The 21,560-nt window shown below is 50.6% G+C and overlaps 8 protein-coding genes across 8 annotated transcripts; 5 read left to right on the top strand and 3 right to left on the bottom strand.

The window, feature by feature from the left end:
- Positions 1 to 267: 267 nt before the first annotated feature.
- Positions 268 to 2,603, top strand: N7446_000360 (putative chromatin remodeling complex subunit (Arp8); the record flags this gene model as incomplete). Its single annotated transcript, XM_058509127.1, has 5 exons — positions 268 to 307; positions 375 to 453; positions 538 to 937; positions 988 to 2,127; positions 2,169 to 2,603. The coding sequence occupies 5 exons, from the start codon at positions 268 to 270 to the stop codon at positions 2,601 to 2,603; spliced, it is 2,094 nt and encodes a 697-aa protein (XP_058378106.1).
- A 558-nt stretch (positions 2,604 to 3,161) lies between these two features.
- Positions 3,162 to 4,692, top strand: N7446_000359 (uncharacterized protein; the record flags this gene model as incomplete). The annotated part of the gene is made up of 3 exons (XM_058509126.1): positions 3,162 to 3,450; positions 3,510 to 3,812; positions 3,869 to 4,692. The coding sequence occupies 3 exons, from the start codon at positions 3,162 to 3,164 to the stop codon at positions 4,690 to 4,692; spliced, it is 1,416 nt and encodes a 471-aa protein (XP_058378105.1).
- A 1,456-nt stretch (positions 4,693 to 6,148) lies between these two features.
- N7446_000358 (class I SAM-dependent methyltransferase) lies at positions 6,149 to 9,038 on the top strand (the record flags this gene model as incomplete). The annotated part of the gene is made up of 9 exons (XM_058509125.1): positions 6,149 to 6,358; positions 6,436 to 6,567; positions 6,621 to 6,637; positions 6,687 to 6,943; positions 6,993 to 7,067; positions 7,120 to 8,398; positions 8,446 to 8,584; positions 8,634 to 8,836; positions 8,888 to 9,038. The coding sequence occupies 9 exons, from the start codon at positions 6,149 to 6,151 to the stop codon at positions 9,036 to 9,038; spliced, it is 2,463 nt and encodes an 820-aa protein (XP_058378104.1).
- A 1,631-nt stretch (positions 9,039 to 10,669) lies between these two features.
- Positions 10,670 to 11,735, top strand: N7446_000357 (uncharacterized protein; the record flags this gene model as incomplete). Its single annotated transcript, XM_058509124.1, has 3 exons — positions 10,670 to 11,002; positions 11,128 to 11,417; positions 11,477 to 11,735. 3 exons carry the CDS (start codon positions 10,670 to 10,672, stop codon positions 11,733 to 11,735), a joined length of 882 nt encoding a protein of 293 aa, XP_058378103.1.
- A 621-nt stretch (positions 11,736 to 12,356) lies between these two features.
- alg10 (dolichyl-P-Glc:Glc(2)Man(9)GlcNAc(2)-PP-dolichol alpha-1,2- glucosyltransferase) lies at positions 12,357 to 14,389 on the bottom strand (the record flags this gene model as incomplete). Its single annotated transcript, XM_058509123.1, has 3 exons — positions 12,357 to 13,375; positions 13,437 to 13,574; positions 13,630 to 14,389. 3 exons carry the CDS (start codon positions 14,387 to 14,389, stop codon positions 12,357 to 12,359), a joined length of 1,917 nt encoding a protein of 638 aa, XP_058378102.1.
- Positions 14,390 to 14,601: 212 nt separating this feature from the next.
- psf2 (DNA replication protein PSF2) lies at positions 14,602 to 15,539 on the top strand (the record flags this gene model as incomplete). Its single annotated transcript, XM_058509122.1, has 3 exons — positions 14,602 to 14,715; positions 14,771 to 15,357; positions 15,422 to 15,539. The coding sequence occupies 3 exons, from the start codon at positions 14,602 to 14,604 to the stop codon at positions 15,537 to 15,539; spliced, it is 819 nt and encodes a 272-aa protein (XP_058378101.1).
- A 356-nt stretch (positions 15,540 to 15,895) lies between these two features.
- N7446_000354 (uncharacterized protein) lies at positions 15,896 to 16,588 on the bottom strand (the record flags this gene model as incomplete). Its single annotated transcript, XM_058509121.1, has 2 exons — positions 15,896 to 16,189; positions 16,310 to 16,588. The coding sequence occupies 2 exons, from the start codon at positions 16,586 to 16,588 to the stop codon at positions 15,896 to 15,898; spliced, it is 573 nt and encodes a 190-aa protein (XP_058378100.1).
- A 385-nt stretch (positions 16,589 to 16,973) lies between these two features.
- N7446_000353 (condensin subunit SMC2) lies at positions 16,974 to 20,964 on the bottom strand. The gene is made up of 6 exons (XM_058509120.1): positions 20,893 to 20,964; positions 20,805 to 20,845; positions 18,758 to 20,708; positions 18,552 to 18,734; positions 18,127 to 18,501; positions 16,974 to 18,076 (listed from the first exon to the last, which is right to left on the bottom strand). The coding sequence occupies exons 1-6, from the start codon at positions 20,917 to 20,919 to the stop codon at positions 17,138 to 17,140; spliced, it is 3,516 nt and encodes a 1,171-aa protein (XP_058378099.1). The 5' UTR covers positions 20,920 to 20,964; the 3' UTR covers positions 16,974 to 17,137.
- Positions 20,965 to 21,560: the final 596 nt, after the last annotated feature.

Below are 21,560 nucleotides of genomic sequence, written 5' to 3'. Positions count from 1 at the left end.
TAAGTTGTAGAGAAGTTCAGATGAAAGAGACGAGACGGGTTGCCGGCCTGTGCGGTGGGCGGTCAATCGGGGAGATCACGATGCGGGATTGAGCTCGTTCGAAAACCTGACGATTGTCCCTTCTCCTCTCAGGTCTGTCGGGTTAATTGATCACTTTTACATCCACTCCAGCTGCATCTCTTTTAGTCACTCGCAATTCGGCGCGATCACAGTCCCGGCGCACTCCCTAGATTCGCCGCACGTCCCAGTTGACCCCGGAGTTACGCCATGGTCGGAAAGAAATCGGGTAAGGCCCTTCGGGATGAGGGTAGGTTCATCAAACAAGTGATGATACACCTTGGTCTGATAGAAAGACTAATACCTGGACTATACAGGCCTGGAGCGCACCGATAACAACATGGAACTATCCAGCTGGCCCCAGATTCCAGCAATCAACCAGAAGAACTACTACACGTACGTGTACAGTCGAGACTAATAATCTGAGACCACCCCTATCGCTCGAGTTACGGACTTCAATGCTGACCGCACAATTTGTAGTGACTACCTGAAGCGCGACGACCAGAACCTTGCGTTCCGCCTGCAAAATGAGGAGGCAAGAACGAGAATGACGAAGAAGGCGAAGGACCACGACCGTGCCATGGCAATGGCCAAGCCCGAGACTGCGGAAGGCGAGGGCGAGGCAGATGGCGATGCCAACATGGAGGATGCGGAAGAGACACCAGCTGAGATGGCTGGCTCCAAGGTCATTGTCATTCACATCGGCAGCCAGAATCTCCGTATTGGTCTTGCGAGTGATGCGCTACCAAAAACCGTACCCATGGTTATTGCGCGAAAAGCAGCGACCAGCGAGTCTGAAGACTATGCAGAACCCAAGCCGAAGAGGTTCAAGGCCGAGGATGATTCTGAGCTAGAGCCTGAGAAGGCTTTTGGTTCTGAGGTATGTTCAGTACAATTTTCTTGAGTTAAAGCTAACAATATTTTCTTTAGTGGTCCTCTCAGTTCAACCGGATGTCTGCAGAGTTGAAGGTGCATATGCGACAGAACAAGCGACGGATGCTTCCTAACTCCAAGGAGATGGTGGTGAACTACAACCGCAGGACAGTACCGGAGATCATCTCTGAACACAACGACCCGATGCGTGTCGAATGGACCGAGCTCTCGAATCCCCCACCAGAGTATGTCGTTGGGCAGCCGGCGCTGAGAATACCCGACGCATCAAAACCTCGATACAAGCTCTATTGGCCAATTCAAAACGGCTGGTGTAATGAGAAAGACTACGAAAGTAAGAGGATGCTGTTCCTGGATATCTCACTGATCCTGGAAGACGCTATCCAGAACCAATTGGGCCTGACCAGTAAAAAGGACTGGACACAATACTCTTGTGTATTCGTCATCCCAGACCTTTACGACAAGGCCTACGTCACCCAAGTTCTGGAGATGTTGATGCGCGAATTTGCATTCTCTCGGGTGTGTTTCATTCAAGAAAGTCTGGCGGCCACCTTTGGTGCCGGCTTCACCTCAGCCTGTGTGGTTGATATCGGAGCGCAAAAAACGTCTATCTGCTGCGTGGAAGAAGGCATGTGCGTTGAGAACTCGCGTGTAAACTTGAAGTTTGGTGGCCAAGACATGACCGAAGCCTTTATCAAGATGATGCTGCACGATCACTTCCCCTATGCCGACATCAATCTACGGCGCAGACATGACTTCCTCCTGGCGGAAGAACTGAAGAAGAACATCTGCACCATGAACGAAGCAAGCGTCTCTCCCCAGGTCTTTGACTTCCATCTTCGTGTGGCGGGCCAGGATACGCGGAAGTACTCATTTAAGGCCTTTGACGAAGTTCACCTTGCGCCAATGGGTGTCTTTGAGCCTAGCATCTTCGATAACGAGAATAAAATTGACGGTCGACGGACTTTGATTGGCCGATCCGCTGATATCTACGACGGACAGCCCAACGATCCTACTTCTGCCGCGCAGTCAGAAATTTTGACAGCCATTGCTCCCCCTTTGGCTAAGATTAATGGTGAATCTCCCTCAGCAGCCGATGTTCAAGCCACGCCCAGCCGCCCACAGCACCCCACTGCTATCAGCAAACTCCAGGAGCTTGAGGGGACTCCCCGGTCTTCTGTTGCCGGGTCCCCTGTTCCAGAGAACACGGGAACCCCCAGGCAGGCGGTACAAGCACACCCGCAGTAGCAGCTTCATCCCAGACATCTCGTCCCCCAGCCGTGGAAGAACGTGATGATATCATACCAATCTACGCCTTGGACAACGCCATTCTGACTTCCATCGCACACGCCGCTCGTTCCGACGAGAAGAAAATGCGCGATTTCATTGGTGGTATCATGGTAGTCGGCGGCGGCAGTCTGACGGCTGGATTCCATTTGTTCCTGGAAGAGCGCCTGCAGGCTCTTCGTCCTGGTTTTGCCAAGGAGATCATGATTGGAACACCGCCTCGAGACTTGGACCCCCAGGTTGTAGTTTGGAAGGGTGCCAGTATTTTTGGCAAATTGGACGCCACGAATGACAGCTGGATTGGACGATTGGAGTATGATCGACTTGGGCCGCGGTTGATGGCCTACAAGTGTATGTGGGCTTATTGATTGTGTACTTTGGCTTTGTGATGCTATTATGAGAAGCTGGCGGTGGCGATGGGAGTTTTACATTTTGGTTATTATCAAAAGGGATATCAATATTTTCTAATGCAACGGAGTATTTGGAATAAAGAATGAGCACCGACAGGCAAACATAATCTAATTAGAACAGCACAGCACGAAGTTCGCTCTTCTCGACTGAGGTGGCCACGCGCATATAAGCGGTGAAATACGGCAGAATGTTGATCTCTGGCTGGAGTTCGCTCTGCATTGTCCAGCTTCGATTAATTCAACCCGCCTCCAGCTGTCGCAGTCTGATGAAAGCTCTTCTCGCGTAGAGTTGGACATAAAGGACTTTTAGCTGTTAAAGCTCGACTTCTGACTCCTATCAACCCTTGTTACAGTCCCCGTCACGACACGGTAGGTTTGCGACGACTGCCCTTGAGATCAATCCAAATCGGACTTATATTGGATTGATAGTTCAGCTTTGCGCTACAACTTACAACGCTTACGGCTGAACCGGTAATTGTTCCACCGTCCAGTTTGATACAGAGTTGCTGATCTGCAATGCAACCGACAGTGCACGACAAGATGTCCAAGTCTAAAGATGGACAGTCCTCTGGGAGCTTTCACCAGGATTACATTGCGTCGCTGCGCTACCGCAATGACCTACCTCCTCCGGACATGCCCCCCAAGTTTCTCGACATCCCGCACGAGGGCTTGAGCCGCTTCCTCACTCCCGGCTTTGCATCAAACCTGGCGCGCCGCGAGGAGCCAAATATCGATGTCGATGCTGAAGGTGGAATGCCCATTGACCTGGTCGGTATTCCGGGGTTACACTTAGGCGATGAGAGTGGTACGTGAAGACCGAATGTTCATTACATCTCATAACTGGGACTAACATGTCTGCCATAGCTATCATGGCCCCCGAAAACCCTCAGCCTATTGATCCTGCTGATCTCCCACTCCTTATGAGCATTGATCAACTCCGAAACCCCGTCCAGAAGAATACCAACGTCAGCTTCCTTCGTCGCACACAGCATATCTCGGTCGACCGCACCGCTGGAGCTGGAGCCGCTGTACCTGCCAAAACGCAATCACGGCCAAATAAGAAAGGAAAGCCTTCAATTGATGATCCTAAGCACGTCAAGAAGTTCATCACAAAGGGATTCGATATTGCCTACCCGCAGAGCAAGCACACTGGAGAGGATACCGAGAGTCGCGTCCGAGGCCTTCCCCCACAAAGGCGGAAGTGGATGCCTGGGCGAACCCAGTCCACCCTGAAAACTCCAAGCTGAAGCCAGTCGGCTTCTTCCCCGTCTTGCCTGACTTGGAAGGTTTCCCCGAACCTGGCGGTTTCCTTCAATTCAAGTTCGACAAGGCACCTGTGGCAGCCGTCGCAGGCAAGCGGGACAAGCGCATGGAAGTTGGTCTTCTGAGCCCGGCCGCACCCGAACAACGTATTGTTCACGAGCATGAGTCCAAGGTGGCTCTTCACGATGCGAACCCTAATCTCTACCCTCACCCGGGCCCAGTGCCCTTCGACTACCGCCTATTCCTACCTGAGAAGACCGAAGCCTTGAAGAAAATTCACACGAGCATGAGCCTGACACATCCAGACAGAAACGACCCAGAACTTTACACCCACGAGTCCGACGGCAACAGATACCACCGTTACGATCGTGCCCGCACCTACGCAACAAGCGCCCAGACCTTCAGCAACGAACAGAAAGACATCGCAATGACCCTTTTCGAGCCGAAAGACGGCGATACCAGACAACTGGCCGCCTACTACTACCCCATCATTGGCAAGGCCCGTCTCAAGCCCGAGCGTGCCCGTACCATCGCGCAGGCCGGTCTGGCACCTACATCCACCCAGCAGGACGAGCCAGAAGAGCAGGTCGACCAGATGCACGTCACGGTCCGCGATCCCGATGAGCAAGAAGTCTACAAGCGTGCCACGCACCGCCTGCAGGTCGATCCCAAGTTCGCGAGCAACATGCCGCCTGAACCTACCGTCGTGGAAGAGGAGCAGCCAGTCGAGAACGAGGATGCCGACAAGCCCGCTGAGGATACTCGCATGAGTGATGACGAGTAGCGCTGGGCGGGGCTTTTGATTATGTATAATGGGATCTTTTTTTGAACATTGATTCTCGAAGTATCTAGATTTCTTGGGTCTGGCGTCTGAGCAATGAGGAAAAAGGCGTTCAATTGAACAAGTTCCAAGCTTTTCATCGTACATTGGCATTGGCCAAAGCTTCATTACAGCTTGGACTGATCGGCTATACATATGTAGGAAGTAGTTCCCGGCAGACTTAACGACTCAGGTGCCTTCTTCCACCTGCTTTTGTTGCTTTCTTCCCATATTCATTTGCCTTCCGTGTAACCAATCCATACCTCGACCCCGAAGTCCCATACACATGGACGAAACGGTCCTTATAGAGATAAGCAATGCCACAGCCGACTTCAGACATAACTTCCTTTCGGGCTTTCCCGGAATGCCCTGGGTAAATCGACTACTCAAGTTTGGAGTCAAGCTAGGTCTTGAGATAACGACTGCTGAGCAATATTGTCCTGAGCTGCATGCGCGTACATACAACACTGAGTGGGTGCCGTGCACGTTGATCATTGATCAGCGATATATAAGGTGGACCCTATTCAAACCGAGAGTCTCCGATACTGTTGATCTTATATGGCATGGCGGGGCTCATTGAGGGGGTAGATAGCTGTAGCTGTACAGTATAACGGCTTTGGCTAGGGGTTGAACATCTACATTTGGGAAATGGGGGCCTCTTCCCTAGAGGGGTCTTTATAGATGAATCCAACCCTTCTTTCCTAGTAAGCAAACAATCTTCTAAGATTAACTACAAACCCCCAAAAGATAAGGCATCCCGAAAAAACCCCATAAGGAACATACCAAAAATGGGATAGACCAAAGATCCTCAATTAGCCCGGTCTTATAGTTACAAGATCCCATCAAATCTGGGGAACCTCCAATGTGCCGGCAATCGGGGACATGATTGGCGCCTGTAGACCCTGGGAGTTGACCCCCAGCACAGCCTATCGGGGCCTCCCATCGCCCCCACGAGCCCGACGGGGCAGTGCCAAGCAGCACATGGTAACGGGCGGGTCTGTGAGTGGCTGATCTGGGGCTACTGCAGGAACCCAAATGCGCTTAAAGTTGACTATACTACATACTACATACTAGCTAACACTACATACTATGAGCCCGGAGTAGTCTACATGGAACTACTCTGAATGCGTCGATCATGTACAGGTACCCTCTACTTACACAATGCTCGCCACTGCACCTCCAATCCAAGTCCTTTGTACCTGCCCCTTGCCCCTCCCCCTCAGCATACTCTCTCTCACTCCCACCCCACCCATGTGTCGCCGTGATAGGAGGACACGGTTCTCGCTCCCCCCATGATGCGGCACACGCGCTCCGATCTCGTGCTCCTGGTTCTTGTATATGAATCCTGTCTTCTCTCTTTCTCTTGACTTCGTAACGCTCCTTGCAGATTGCAGATTGCAGATTGCGCATTGCTTGCAACATGGATTGGATGCATGTTTACATTGCCACAGCGGCCTTTTCGGTCTTTGCCCTCGTGGCCCTCGTTCTCTTTGTTTCTTCGCAGCAGGTCAAGATCGCTAATACCTGGGCTGGGCCGTACCTCAAGTTTATCTGGGCCAATTTCATTAAACCCCATGACAAAAAGGCTGGGGATCAGCAGGATGCTTTGGAGAGTTTTTACAAGACACAGGTGCGTTTGGTCTTGGCGAGTGACTGTGACTGTGACTGGTAACTGGCGATTGGTGATTGGTGACTGACTGGATGCAGGCTGCCGTGTACGATGCTACCCGTCGTCGTCTTCTCTGTGGTCGTGAGGATATGCTCGGTCTTGTTGCTGCGCAGTTGAACTACAAGGTTGGCAGTAAGGATGTCAAGGCTGGGAAGGCTGTCTGGGTGGATGTGAGTGTTGAATTGAATTGACTCGAGTGGTATTCATGGCTGATGCATTCTAGGTTGGTGGTGGCACTGGGTAGGCAGATCGACCACGATTGTTGAGACCGGAAGCTGACTCGCAGCAGATACAACATTGAAGCCATGGCAGCTTTCCTTCCCGTGGACAAGTTCTTCGAGCAAGTTTACCTGGTCGATCTCTCCCCATCCCTCTGTCAAGTTGCCCGCCAGCGGTTCGAGCGGCTTGGGTGGAAGAATGTCACTGTTCTATGCCAGGATGCTCGGTCGTTCCGTCTTCCGGAGAGGGTCGTCGATCCGCGGTCTACAAATGCAAATGATGGTGTCGACCTGGTCACTATGAGCTACAGTCTATCCATGATTCCTGGTAAGTGCCAGTGGGAATGCGGGCAAAGTCACGACATTGACTCTTTCAGATTACTACAGCGTTGTCGACTCATTAACTTCCCGTTTGAAGTCGACTGGTATTCTGGGTGTTTGTGACTTTTATGGTAAGCAATTGTTCACAAGATATCATAAAGCCTGTTGCTGACCCCAATACAGTTCAAAGCATCGTGGATGTTTCCTGCCGCAACTACACCGGTGGTGCCTTCAACCGTCATGTCAACTGGCTCGGGCGTGTTTTCTGGAGAGCCTGGTTCGACTTCGACCGCGTCAGCCTCGAGGCCGCCCGCCGTGACTACCTGGAATACAAGTTCGGAACCGTCATCTCCGCTAGCGAACGGAACTACCTCCTCGGTGGCATCCCATACTACATCTTCGTTGGCTGCCCGAAGGAAATTCAGGCGACCCCATCGAGCCAATCAATCGAGAAGCTGGATGCCTCTTTCACCGAGTCTCCCTATCTGCTTCCCGCCAACCACAAGCAAGAAATGGACCAGGCAGTTGTGAGCAGCTCGCAGGAGATCCGGTCAAAGGCGTATGAGTCTGCAGTCATTAACTTGAGTGCAAACCTGCCGCTTCCATCTTCATTCTACCAGAACCAGCATTACCGTATCCACTACAACGACATGCTTCCCAAACACACTCAGTTCCAAAATGAGTACATCTACGCATTCACATGGGAGGATCCACGAGTTGACCACCGCCTTTTGAACATTGGCAAAGACGATGTCATTCTGGCTATCACAAGTGCTGGTGACAACATCCTCGATTACCTACAGAAGGGTCCCCGTCGGGTGCACGCAGTGGACTTGAACCCCAACCAGAACCATCTCCTTGAACTGAAGGTTGCCAGCTACACAGCACTCGGTCACCGAGACATGTGGAAGATCTTTGGCGAGGGCAAGCACCCGAAATTCCGCGAGCTCCTCATTTCCAAGCTCAGTCCCCATCTCTCCAGCCAGGCTTTCCAGTACTGGCTCGAGCATACCCACACCTTTACTTCCACTTCCGGTCATGGTCTGTATGAGACTGGAGGTTCCCGCCACGCTATTCGCATGGTACGCTGGCTCTTCAACATTTTCGGACTACAGGGTGAAGTTCGCAAGATGTGCGAAGCTCAAACCCTGGCAGAGCAACGCGAAATCTGGCCTCGCATTCGCCGTGTTCTAATGAGCCGACCGCTACACTGGGCTATTGTCAGCACTGAATGGTTCGCCTGGAAGGCAGCTGGAGTGCCTCGCAATCAGCGGAACATGATCGTTGACGATTTCTTCCGTCGCAATGGCTTGACTGAGGATATGAAGGTCGGCAAGGATGTCAGTGGCCAATCGATCTGGGAGTATGTTGTCAACACGCTTGACCCTGTCGTCAATGATACTCTCATCAGCAACGACAACTACTTCTACTTCCTCTGTGTTCAAGGCAAATTCTCTCGGAGGTATGTTGATTCAACTGTATTTTGTGGCTTCTTACTAATTATTATAGATGCCACCCTACCTACCTGTCTCCTCAGGCACATGTCAAGCTTTCTACGCCAGGTGCATTCGACGGTCTTCGTATCCACACTGATGAGATCAACGAAGTGATCAACCGCATTACTCCAGGAACTCTGACCATCGCCGTAGTAAGTCCAACCAGAACATCTAACAAAGCTCCATCTAACACTCGAATAGGTCATGGACTCAATGGACTGGTTCGACCCCAGCGGAGACGCAGCCCCAGCCCAAGCCCGTACATTCAACGACGCATTGAAGAAGGGCGGCCGCATCCTTCTCCGCTCAGCAAGTATCGACCCCTGGTACATCAAGCACTTCGAAGAGAATGGCTTCTCTGCCCGTCGCGTGGGAGCCCGCTTCCCAGGTACATGCATTGACCGGTAAGTCCCAACTCACCCTGTCACTCTATCACAGAAGCTTATCAATCTCAGCGTGAACATGTACGCATCGACCTGGATCTGCACCAAGACCGAAGACATCTCCCGCCCCAAGAACCAACGGACAATCTCAGTCCTCTCCTTGCCTGACAGCGCCATCCCCACAGCCAAGCGATCGGGCAGCGTGGAGGATCTGCAACTTTGAGATCAGTTTACTTGCTTTCCTTTTGCTTTTCGATAAGACTGCTCTGCTCTGCTCTATGCATGCTGATGCCTGTACTCGGCCATGATACCTATGATTTGGAGTTAAAATAAAGATGGCGGCGTGTTGTTTCTGACTTAAAAGCGACGGAGTTCGGGGTTCGACTTCGATATGTTTTCAAGGGTGGGAAATGGGAGAGTTACTTTTTCACCGATTTCCTAATTGACGCCATCATTAAGCACATTGATATTCTGACGAATTTTAGCTGGATATAGCTATTAGCTATAACCAGTACATCAATAAGCCGGCAAACTGGAAAGTGGCTATGTAGAATCTGTCCTTGCAGATCACGTCGATCCCTAGAATACAATCCCAGGCGGATTTGAGCACATTTGCGCAAGTATATTCACATCATTATCTCCAGCCCTTTCCGCGTGTTTCTCAAGTGGCGGTGATGGTTCCGCTTGCTCCTGATATGTTTCTTTTTTTATACCAGATCCAGATCCCTCTATATATAATATAAAATGGAATAGAGATACGTATTGGTATTGACCTTTTGATTCTTGGGTCGATGGTTTGTACGCCTCTGCCTGAGTATCTTTGTCAGTCATTACATGTGCGACAAGATCAGGGTCTTGCTGGGATGGGGACTAGTGGGATGGGGGTGGGTGGTCGATAAGTTTTATGTTTTGATTGAGCTGGGGGAGAGTTTGGATTTGGTTATGGATTGGGATTTGGCTGGAGGTACTAGCAACTTAAATAGAAGCATATCGATGGAATTACAGTATTGCGGAAAGCATCAGAACTTCCCACTGTCGGAGTCTACATGACAAATTAAATATCTTCCACGAACCCAAAGCCCTTCTTATCTGCCGCTTATAATCCGCAATGCCACCGGTGTATCTAATTGCTCTTTCACTTTCCCCCGGATTATTTCCTCCTATATAGGTGCTCATAGTAGGCCAGAAGAGAGTCCAATTACTCAGCTCAACCCCAAGAGTCCGATGCTTGTAGACTGTCGTTCGTCCCAAAGAGCGCTTGCTATTGTGTTCTAGGTGGCCGGAAGTGCTATTTTAGCCATGCCTTCTCGGGTGTGTCCAGCGGCACAAATAAGCTGCAAGATTTAGCTCATACTTGAAACTGATGGGCATCCCTGTATGCTACGGGATGAATTGGAATCAGTCTCACCACACATATTCTTTCTTAGCCGCTCTTTCAAAACACGTTATACCTAATTTATTACGGTTATCCTACCCCTGTTCCAGGCCTTGGCAGGATTCAAGTGCAGTCGTAAATAACACCAGAGCAATGGCTTCCGAATTAGTCATGTATGGTCTTTAGGTTATCTAGAACAGCTCTCTGCAGACAAGCCTAACAAAAGGGGCAACTATCTGGTTAATCTGCTATCTGGCCAGCACTCAAATCCGTTCTGCGTGTTTGACGTTAAGTCATATTATGTTTTACTTAGCGCCCAACTTGTAAGCCATGCGCATAGCTGCCTGACCGTGGCGGTGCAATGTAATATTCCATAGAGCCTCACTTGATGCATTAATTAAGAACCCAATCGTATAGACGTGCTTTTGACTTTTCCGGGCTCATTCTCTACATCCTCATCTGTTTTCCTTACTTGTGTCATGCATTCTCCAAACCAAGCTCCCTCGCCTAGTCCCCAATGGTCAGAAGGACCGCAAAATGCCGTTCTAAATGCACCGGCGTCTGCCCAGGGAGGCTCGCGAAATATTGGGAACGGACGACCAAGCACCATTCATGACTATTGTCTGAAAGCAAACCGGGAAGGTCGCACGAAATGTATCTGGATTTGCATGAAGAAGGGAAGAAGATGGATTGCAAAAGACATAAGTGTTGAAAAGACGGGCTACGTGCTCGGAATTCCGGAACTACGCAAGCAATGCAGTTGGTGGAAACGGCATTCCCTTTTTTCTGTAGTGGGAGTCAAGGAAATCATGGTGAGATGTATTTTGATGCGCATCAATTCAAGGTACTAACAGTTTCCACAGTTCCGGTGCGCCAAGTACGAAAAAGCAACAGAAGAAATTTTTGTGTACGTAAAGAACTTTGACTACGACACCAGAATCGCAGACATACAGAGTGCCATCGAGCGCTCGGCCTCAGTCAAAGACGTGTGGGAATGCGGAGTGGATATCATGGGGAAAAGCCACCCCCCGGTATTGAATGCTCTAATTCAGCTTGGGATGAAATAGAGGGTACCTATTACTGTTCTGTCCAGCATTTCCGAGAGCTGAACCTGCAAGAGGAAGTATATAAGTGGTTGCCAGCAATGATAGAATGCTATTGGCAAAATGGAATTCAGTCAGACGACCTTGAATTTCTCGAAGCTGGAAAATTTGTGACTCTTTATAGGTATGAGACATACCATATCTGTTCAAATCTAATTTGTAAAATCTAACTTTGCTCTATAGAGTTCTTGCATGGGATACTCAAAGTGATGCTGCGAGTCCCTATGGACGAGTGATATATGGTTTCAAGTTGGTTGAAGGCTGGCGCACACGCTATCTGTTGTATCTTGTCATGGCTAGTCTTTTTCTAAGTGCTTGCGTCGTGGCAATCGCAACTGCGGTTCTGCAAGACTTTGAAGCGGGTTTGACAGCAGGCTCATACGCACTTGCAATCACAGCGGTAGCTCTTGCAGTCTTAACTTTCCTTAGTGCTGTCATTTGACTGGAGCATTGCTGCCTTTTCATGATCAATAATCAATATCTTCGGGTTCCACCTGCAGCCCGAGTACTCTGATCTTGTTAGAACACCCAATACCTCTTTAATAACTGCCTACTGTATGCATTTTCCAAGCTCTCTGAACCTCAAATTTAGTATCAATGTATTTAATACCTCGTTAACGAATCTGTTTGATGATATCCCGTACCCATCGGTCCTGGACCTCACAGAGAAGTAGGTTTATTGCAAAGTAATGTAGGGCCCTGGGGTCCATATACCTCTATGTAATATTAGTAAAGGAGGGGAATGGCAGAATTAACGACGAAGGTGAAGGGACACACGGGATATATTAGGATAGCCACTGATCATGAGCCTAATTCACCCTATATCTCGAAGATGGTAGTCCGGTATGCGTAGCCTTAGGTAGAAAATGCGTGTATAAAAAGCGCTTCAATTTTGAGTGGTATCAAGACATCAAAGCCGGAAAGGAAAAACCATAAGCCGCGAATATTTCGTGGGAATTGAAATGAAATTGAAATTGATAGTATGAGTACAAATTTTACATTCCTATTGTACAAGCGATCCAAAGTATCAAAGCAAATATTGAATCACCAAAGCGAAGATAAATCACCACATGAAGCGCTGGATCTTGCCTGGCTCCTGGGGCCACTCAAAGCCCTTGTACAAGAAGACATATCCAGTCACCAAGTTGATGAGCAAGAACCAAACTGTCTCCAAGAACTTGGGGGAGTTGACAACGAAATCCGCGCGGCGCTTGTCTTCTTCTTTGCGGGGACGAGTCACTCGGTACTTGAGCAGACCTGGCGATGGTGGGAGGTGGAGACGCCACATCACCCAGGGGATGATGAAGTAGCGCGGCTCGACCAAAGGTGCTGTCACGAGAGAGAGGGTGGTAGCGGCAAGCCAGATGAGGACGAAGCTGACCCGCGGGGCCTCGAGCTGAGTCTTCTGGCGTGCGAGGATGGATTGCTGAACCTTCGCGATTACCGCGGGATCATTTGGGTCGATGGTCTTGGTCTTTGGTTGTTCCTCTGGTTGCTTGGGTTTCGGGGTATTCTTGCGGTTAGGTCGGGTAATCCTCTTTGTTCCTTTGGGAGGCTGCGAAGGCTGGGTGGGTTTGGCTGCTGGCGCAGGAGTAGGCGCCGGGGCAGGGGCAGGAACGGGAGCAGGAGGAGCAGGAGCAGTGGGTGTAGGTTTCTCCGGGATTCGCATCAATTTGGGCGCCACGAGCAAAGTGGAGAATCCAAAGGCAGAAATCACAGCCCAACCAGAGAGGAAGTACACCAAGACTGCGGCATACTTGACTGCCGGATGAATTCCCAGAAGAAGGCGGAACACGTAGAACACATAGTGGCGGTTATCGGCGAGGGTGAAGGGGTGCACAATTGTGTTGAAATGGACCACAGCAAGCATGAGAGGAACCACAGCCAGAACTGACTTGAGTGATGGAAGCTTTCTCTGCTTCGCCGGCCAGCCCAGATCCAGGGACTCGGGAATAGACTTCTTTGGGGTAAGTATATTAATCAGAGGGATGACGAAAAGTGGCCATGAGAAGAAGGCAAAGTACGGCCAGATGTAGAGCATCTGAGCCAAGTGGATGCCTGCAGTGTGGAACTCCTTGTGGCCTAACCATTGGCAGCTATTAGCCTATGCTTCCATACGTTGTCCATATCAATGGAAGCTTACCTAGGACAACACCGTTGTTCCAAATCACAAATCCACCAAAGGCTGCGAGGACAATGAGATGAGGAAGAATAGAGATCAGCACAGCAGAAGGCTTCTTAAGAGCGACAGCTGCAAATGAGATAACGGCCTTGAAATAATCTAATTGCCTACGTCAGTGTCCGCACGCCATATATGTTCCGTCACATTAACTCACCAGCCAAAGTAGCTTCTGAGACCAGAGGATCATAGAGCTCATTTTGCTGTAGACCCTGTTTCACAATCTTGGACACCTTAGACGAGGAACAAGTGGAAGACGACGTTCGAACCTTGCGGACAGCCTGAAGTCCACCAAGGAAGACAGAGACCCAAAAGATATTCGTCTGTCGGCAGACAAGTGCAGCCAGACCAAAGGCTAAGAAGCCCAGAGTTTGCAAGACACCACTGCCACCGGCGGAAGCCCTCTTCAAATCCCAGTTGTATGCCTCCACCACGACCAGGAGGGCAAGAATATCCGTATAGTACAGGCCCGAGAAAAAGAACAACGGCGGGAACAAGCAAATATTCAGCGCAGTATGACCCAGATACGAGCTCAATTTCCGGTCATTCGTCACTTTCTGAATTGTATCCAGCAGCGTCTGCAATCTCCAAGGAAGAAAGATGGCAGTAGTAGCAACGTTCGTCATGCGTAGAACTTCAGTCGTGAGCTTAGTCGGAGTGCCGCGAAGGAGGAGCAAAGCCGCGCAAAGAGCATAAGACCACAGGTACAGGCCCGGCGGGGTGGTGAGTTTCGGATCCCATTGCAACCACTTGTGCGCCCAGTATGCCTGTGCTTGGGGAACGTGGAAGACCTCGTCGAGGTATGGCTCCGGGACAACCGCGTTGACACGAATCATCCAGACGGGAATGAGGAGCAGACCGAAAGGAATGGCATAGCGCGCAGCTCGGCTAAGCTGGGATTCATCGGGCGAAGCCATGCTCTGCTCTTCAGTTGGCAATGGCCATGTGTTTTGTAAAGTGAGCTACGAGCGCACTCGGGGAGCTTGAAGATCGCCGGCGGGGAGTGCAAACGGTCCAAACGCCATTCCGCTATCGACGCGAGTTGGCGTTCGGACACAACCAGATCGAAGTGAGTCGTGTGTGGCTGATCCAACCTGTTTTTTGGCTCGCGTCTTGTCTTGAGAGCACAATGGCTTTCCCTTTGCCGCGGGGCGTCACGGCGTCGGAGATCGCTTTTCTGGCGGAGATGGAGACGGTGACAATTGTGCCTCGCCAGCGACTCGAAGGCCTCGAATTACTAGGAGTAACTATACTCACGTCCTTTTTTTGGATTGTCTGCATGAAATTGACCATCTTAGGGCCCCGTCGAACCTCTCGTTCCTCCACGACGCGCCTCCCTTCCGCTCTGGCTCGCGCTTCTACTCAAACGCCAACGCCGTGCCAATATCATGCCACCTGCCTGGTTACACCCTGAGCCATTAAGTCTCATCCTTGAGGTGGAATCTGGACACCAGGACTACCAGAACGCCTTCTCCCCCCCGCCTCCACTGCCTGGCCAACCCAGCTTACTAGATCGTGGCCAAGAACCGACTGCCCGGCCTCAGTATACCCCAGATGGAAATCGGTACTATGCGGCGCCGCCTTTCCTACCACAGAATACAGCACAGCCTGTGAATTCTTCGCGGGATCCCCCTTCACTACCGTTCCACTGGGTCGAGGTCGGGAATATGCTCCTCGATGCTGCGAGCGATGACCTGGTGGACCCGGACCAGATCCGCAGACTACTGAAAGACTTGCGAGAAGTCCGCATGGCGAAGCTGAGGTCCGGTGTTGAAGTGCTGGATGCTGCGGCCACTGGTGGCGGTGGTGTTGCCCTGACCGGTGTTGGTTCAATGGAGTTGGGCGAAGAACGTGGGTTCGTCACTGGCGTGGTGGATGGCCTCCGGTATGTTTGATCCTATTCTTGGCTATCCAAAGACATTTGAATGGATTGATGCTAAATATCACAGAAAAATCGGCTCCTCCAAAGAACAAGCTCGACGCGAACAGATGGCCGAGCAAAGAGCGAATGGCGGGTATGATGGCACACAAGACGATGACGAGGAAGAAGATTACATGGAGTTCTAAGCGCATTGGGACATTTCCCACTCTTTGTTTTGTGGGCATATTTTCATTTGGAGTTCAACGGTGCATATGTGACGCAGACCAATGTTTCCCAAAAAAACGACTTTCATGTATATAGTCCGATATACCCTATTTCCTGAACTGACGATGACCAGCGGTTATAATCAAGGCTGTTCCAATTTACCTAACACCATACAGCAATGCAAACGCTCTAATACAAACGGGGCGAGGTAGTGAAAGAATGGAGAGGGTATATCGGCCTCGGAAACTCAAGTACAGGGTTTGGCCGGGGTTATCAACAACATACAAGCCGTATACAAAGGCCCCTTTTAAACAGTAAGAACATGGTGTGTGTCGTCTCATTGGGCGACACCCTCGTTCTTCTGCATCATCTTCCTCCGCGCGGCAAGAATCATATCATCTCGGCGCTTTTGAAGCAGGCGTTGGCGCTCTTCCTTATTCTGAGACCAGGCAGACTTGGATGGCGTCGCCGGTTGTGGTTCTGTTTCGGCATTGCTGGCTGCCTTTGCACTCAGGTTGTACCGGGAGATCAAATCCTGTCCGTCGGCTTTCGGTGCCGCGGCCGACGTGGTCTGCGCAGCGGGGATGTTGGCAGAGGGGATTGCGACCTGGGGTTGGAACGAAGGCGGTGGCTGTAGGAATTCATTAGTCGATACTCTTTGTCTTGTCTAATTTGAGATCAAGTCTGAAGCCAAGTTGCCACCTCCAACAACAGCCAGGGAAGCAAATGACAACATCAGCGTAACACGTACAGTTTCCAGCCCAAGTCCAGTCAAGATCCGCTCTGTTGTCGCGGCGACGCTTCCTCCATTACGCTGCAAATCCCACATAATATCCCGCGTGCTCAGCTGAGGGAACATCTGAGAGATTTGTTCTACCTGCGCCGGATCGACGACATTCCCACGGCCCCGACCTCGGCCGCCTCCTGCGGGGGCGTCGTCCCGGTTAAAGAACCATCGGAGGACGAAGAAAGATACGACTGCTAGGGTGAGGAGCGATGGAATATTCAGCGAGGGTTCTTCGTCTGTCATTCTGTCGGGTCCGCGGCGCGCGGGTTGAGTCAGGCTTCAGGTTCCCGGGTAGTTGGCGGAACGATTCCGAGAATGGTAGGGTGTCGTGTGGGATGACGTGACGTGACCAATATAATATCGAGGACAATTGCCAGGTGGGAATAGACAGTTAAGAATGTCAGAGCGCAATGCGCGGGGATAATTCAGCAAGAGCGGCTTGGAAAGTGGCGCTGACGGGGTCGGGAAGATCGGTGAACAACACGTGCCTGACGGCATGCGGAGTCGGATGCCGAAGTATAGCTTCAACCTCAACAATAGCATCACGGGGGTTTATATGGGTTATATCATAGTTAAGTCTACAGAAGTACTACAAGATCGACTTTGCACTCTACACAAAATATTCAATATAGAAGCGAAAGCACCTTTCGCAATGCATAAATCGTGAACAGAAATCCATTCCCATCCATAACCAAAACATACATCAGACCGAAAACACCGTCTGCCAAACGTCATAACAAACCCCAACAGACCAAGGGGGAAAAATATAAACAAGTGCACTCAAGTTCATACTCATTTCAAATCCGCCGGGGTCAGTGCCTGAACGATACTGGTACCCTCGCTGAACCTCGTGCGGAAAATGCGGTTGGCATTTTGGAACATGCCATCCTTCAGTGAGACGACAATGAACTGAGATCCCTTGAAACGGGTCTTGATCAGTCGACCAATGTTCTGGGTGTGCGACAAATCCAGGGCAGCGTCGACCTCGTCCAGGATGTACATGGGCGCGGGCTTGAACTGCAAGAGCGCCATGATCAACGACAGGGCAATGAGGGAACGCTGACCACCACTCAGTTCTGTCAAGCTTTGCTTCCAGACCTTGCCCAGGGACACCTTGACCTCCAGACCATCAGTGATATCTTTGCCCTCTGGGGGATCGAGCTTGGCAAAACTGCCTGGTAGGAGCTCGTTGAAGATCTGTCCAAAGTCGCCATTGACCTTGACCCAGGTCTTGTGGAGAGCCTCCTTCTTGTATTCATTAAGGTTGATGATGGTCTCTTCGATCTTTCGCTTATCGCGAATGACCGTCTTCATCATGTTTTTGAGGGCTGCCTCCTTCTTCTCAACGCTGTCGATCATGTTCATGACCTTGGGGTTGATCTTCTTCTTCATGCCCTGGGATCGCTCTGTCAAGTTCCGTAGCGTTGACTTGCACTCAGCAATGTTCTGGTTCTGGAAGTGGTAGGGCGTATTGGCGCGTCCGAACTGCTCCTTCTCGTCCGCAATCCACTCGTGCTCTTGCTCCATGTGAGCTACAGCCTGGCTTGCAGTGTACTGGTCCTTTTGTAGCTTTTCGAGCTGGTGGCCGAGTTTTTGCGCTTCTAGGCCTTCTTCGGTGATCTGAGAGGATTTGGACTGCATGGCCTCCTCCAATTCTCGTAGTTCTTCATCGAAACCAGTCAATTTAGCTCTCTCATCATCGAGCTGGGCTTGCGCAACATCGTGAGCATCCTGTGGTTGTCAGTCATATGGCTCTTAGTATTGTGATGAATGGCAGTTACCTTTAATCGGATCTGCTCTCGTGTCTGTGACTCTATCTCTTCCAATTGAGCCTTCAGGGTATTGTCGGATTCAACCAACTGCTCCTCAGCGGCAGACAAATCGCTGCCGACTTGTTCAGAATCCAATCTGGTGGTCTGCAATTCTTTCTGCAGCTCCTTGACTGAGATAGAATTCTTGGCAAGACTCTTCTTGAGCTTGGCGAGTGAAGCCTCGAGCTCTGCAAGCTTGCTGTCTTTGTTGTCGCTGAATTCGCTCATGTCCTTCTCAATTCGCTTAATATCCTTGGATGCTTCGGCCTGGCGAACCTTAGCGTCGGCGATGTCTTTCTTGAGTTGCTCGATGTTCGCTCTCATCTCTTCGACAGCTTGGATAATCTAGAACAAATTAGCACAAATTACGAAACCGGACGAGAAGAAACACATACCGAAGAAGAAGAGTTGCTGTTAATCTGCTCCTCAGTAAGTCTGATCTCGTGGGTTTTAAGATCCAGATCCTGCTTGATGGAGCGAACTGCATCGAGCTTCTTCTTTTCCTTGTTCATGTGGTCCTCCAAAGTTGCAAGTTGACGCTCCTTGCTTCGCAGCTCTTTGGTAATTTCATTCAACTTCTGCAGAGTAACGAGAACTCCACTGGAATTGGGGAGCTTCCACCAGAAAGGGTTCCAGATGGATCGTAGACGTCGCCCTCCAGCGTGACACTCTTCATCCGGACTGATGGATCAAAGGTCACCTTCTTAGCCGTGTTGGCATCTTGACAGATCAGTGTGTTACCGAACACGTAGTTCATAGCTGCGAGAACATCTTCGTCGTATCCTACCAAAGACAAGGCAAGGTCGACCTTTCCAGGGGCAAGATTCTGGGCAGCTCCGATCTTTTCGGCGGACGCCTTGAACGCGGAGATCTTATTAAGGGGAATTATAGTCACACGCTTGCGTAGTTTTCCTTTCTGAAGCAGCTGTGTTCCGGTTTCCGCACTGTCGACAACCACGTTGTAAAGACGACCTCCAGCGCAAATCTCCAGTGCAGTCGCAGCAGGGACCTGATCTTTGTTGAGAGTGAAGAGCTGAGCAACCAAGCCCTTAACCTTTGACCGGTCGAAGTTGGGATGAGGGTCTGCGTAGTTGAAATCGATATTCGCCGCCTGTCGCTTGAGAGCATCAGCCCTTTGGCGGAGCTCACGTATATCCCGCTGCAGCCCTGTCTGCTCCTGATAGATCTGTTCCTCCTTTCCGGGCTCAAACCCAAGCCGAGTAAGCTCCGACTCGAGCTTGTTAGCCTGTGACTTCAGTCCTTCGAGGTCACGAAGAAGGCCAGAGTTTTGCTCCTTGGCCTTCTTTGCGCGAGGCTCTTCCTCTTTGATTCTCTTCTCGAGGTGGGTAATCTTGAGCTTGCCCTGCTCTTGTTCTGTTGCGGCATTGCTTGCTCGGTTGCGGGCATCTTGCAGCTGACCCTGATAACCACTCTCTTGGCCTTCTTTCGAGGCGACACCGGTTTGAAGCGTCTGGAGGAGTTCCTCCTTCTGTTCCACTTCCAAATTTTGTGCGTCGAGTTCGGATTTTGCGGCATCGTATTGGGTCTGTACCTTTTCGTAGATTTTCCGTTTCTCCTTCAGGACCTTTTCAAGCTCTGTGACCGTACTTTGGATGGTCTTTCGCTTTTCCTTTTCCTCGTCCATGCTTGCATTCTTCAGATCAAAAACAGTGGTCAATCGGACCAGCTCATGTGAGTAGTTTTTAACTTCATCCTCGAGCCCTTGGAACTTTCCGCCTTTCCGGAGTTCCTTGTCGCGAGCTGTGCGCACTCGCTTCACGTCCTCCTCCAAATGGGCGATCTCATTCTTGAGCTTGGATGCGTTGTCCTCCAGAGCTTGAACTTTGCTGCGTTTGTTTTCGCACTCATCACCCGCAACTCGCAGTCGCTCACCGCCACGAACGTAATCGTGAGCAACAACAAGTCGTGTCAATCGCTCGAGATCGTTTTGCGTTTGTTGAAAGTCAAGGAAAGCTCGCTTCTCCGACCTGAGCTTTTCGAGCTTAGGCTCGATTTCTTCTTTCAGCAATTCCTCGATCTCGCGCAGCTTCAGCTCCTTCTTTCCCATTGTCCGGTTGGCCTTCTCCCTGCGATCCTCGAACATTCGTGTACCGGCTGCCTCCTCAATCATCGACAGAATCTCGACTGCCTTCATGTTCAAGACCTTCGTAATCCGACCTTGCATAATCAAGAAGTTGGGGTTGTTGATGTTCAGCTGAACACTCTGAAACAGGTTCTGGACGGTTTGTTGCTGCGCGCGGTGGCCGTTGATCAAATATTTGCTTGTGCCGCCCAGCACAATCTGGCGGGTGACCGAGATATTCGCATATTCCTCGAATCCGATCGGCGATTTCGCTGTATCCCGGTTGTCGAACACGATCGTCACGCTGGCTTTGGTGACACCGGCTTGACCGCGCTTGTAGATGAGATCTTGGAGGTTCTGTGCGCGGACCGTCGTCATGTTGGTGATACCGAGCACGAAACAAATGGCATCAAGGATGTTGGATTTACCACTGCCGTTCAGGCCAGTGATGGAGTTGAACGATTCGTCCCTGCATTGCGCGATTAGTCAAGTCCTTCATTTCCATCTCACCATCGCTCCTTTCGAAACTATGAGCCCAATTTTTGCTTGAATGAGGATTGCATACCATCCCGAGATCACCGTACGCACGGCGTACGATTTGAAGCCCTGCCAGGAATTAGCGCGCGAGCGGTAAGCGATGCAATGCGACTCACGTCTATGACAATTTCAGTAATCCTCATGGTTCCGGAACGGCGTTCTGCTGCGCAGAGTGCATGGGACCGAGGAAAGTGGAGGGGGAGCGCGATTGTTTTGCCGCAGTAGCTGTTTATGCTTTCCCCATTCGGGTCTGGCGCTGTTGCTGAGGTCAGCGCGGGGCCATCACGTGCTACCATCGAAGTATGAAAGACTCGGCGACTTCAAGATGAAGTCGCCGGCATTGAGAAAATTGAAATGGGATTACTAAACTTAGGTCTGAGTTAAAATGCGCAATTTGATGACTACATCACTCCTGTGACTCAAACCTTACGACCAACCAGGACACAATCCACCGGGGTACTTACGCCACGCAGCCAACCACATATTAACTTGCCCGTTATGCAACTTGGGCTTTGACACCACGATATTGAACTAGAACATCTGGAAGGCCTGGACTGATAACAGCTGCCTTTTTGATACATATTAAAAGAATTGATGGTACTTAGTCTCCACCCACGGAGACATTGTCGGACACTTTTCTATCCTGACAGCAAATTGTATTTCAAAGACGATACCACAACTTATTTAAGATGGCACGGTTTCCAGATTGACCAGAGTATTTCCCATGCTCCCAACTCGTCACATTACTCGACGTCTTTCAAACATCAGTTTAAAATTCAGTCAT

The sequence above is a fragment of the Penicillium canescens genome (genome assembly GCF_028828765.1).
Source record: "Penicillium canescens strain IBT 15451 chromosome Unknown utg000001l_segment0_segment0, whole genome shotgun sequence".
Classification (NCBI taxonomy): domain Eukaryota; kingdom Fungi; phylum Ascomycota; class Eurotiomycetes; order Eurotiales; family Aspergillaceae; genus Penicillium; species Penicillium canescens.
This window is presented reverse-complemented; position numbering and strand designations above follow the sequence as displayed.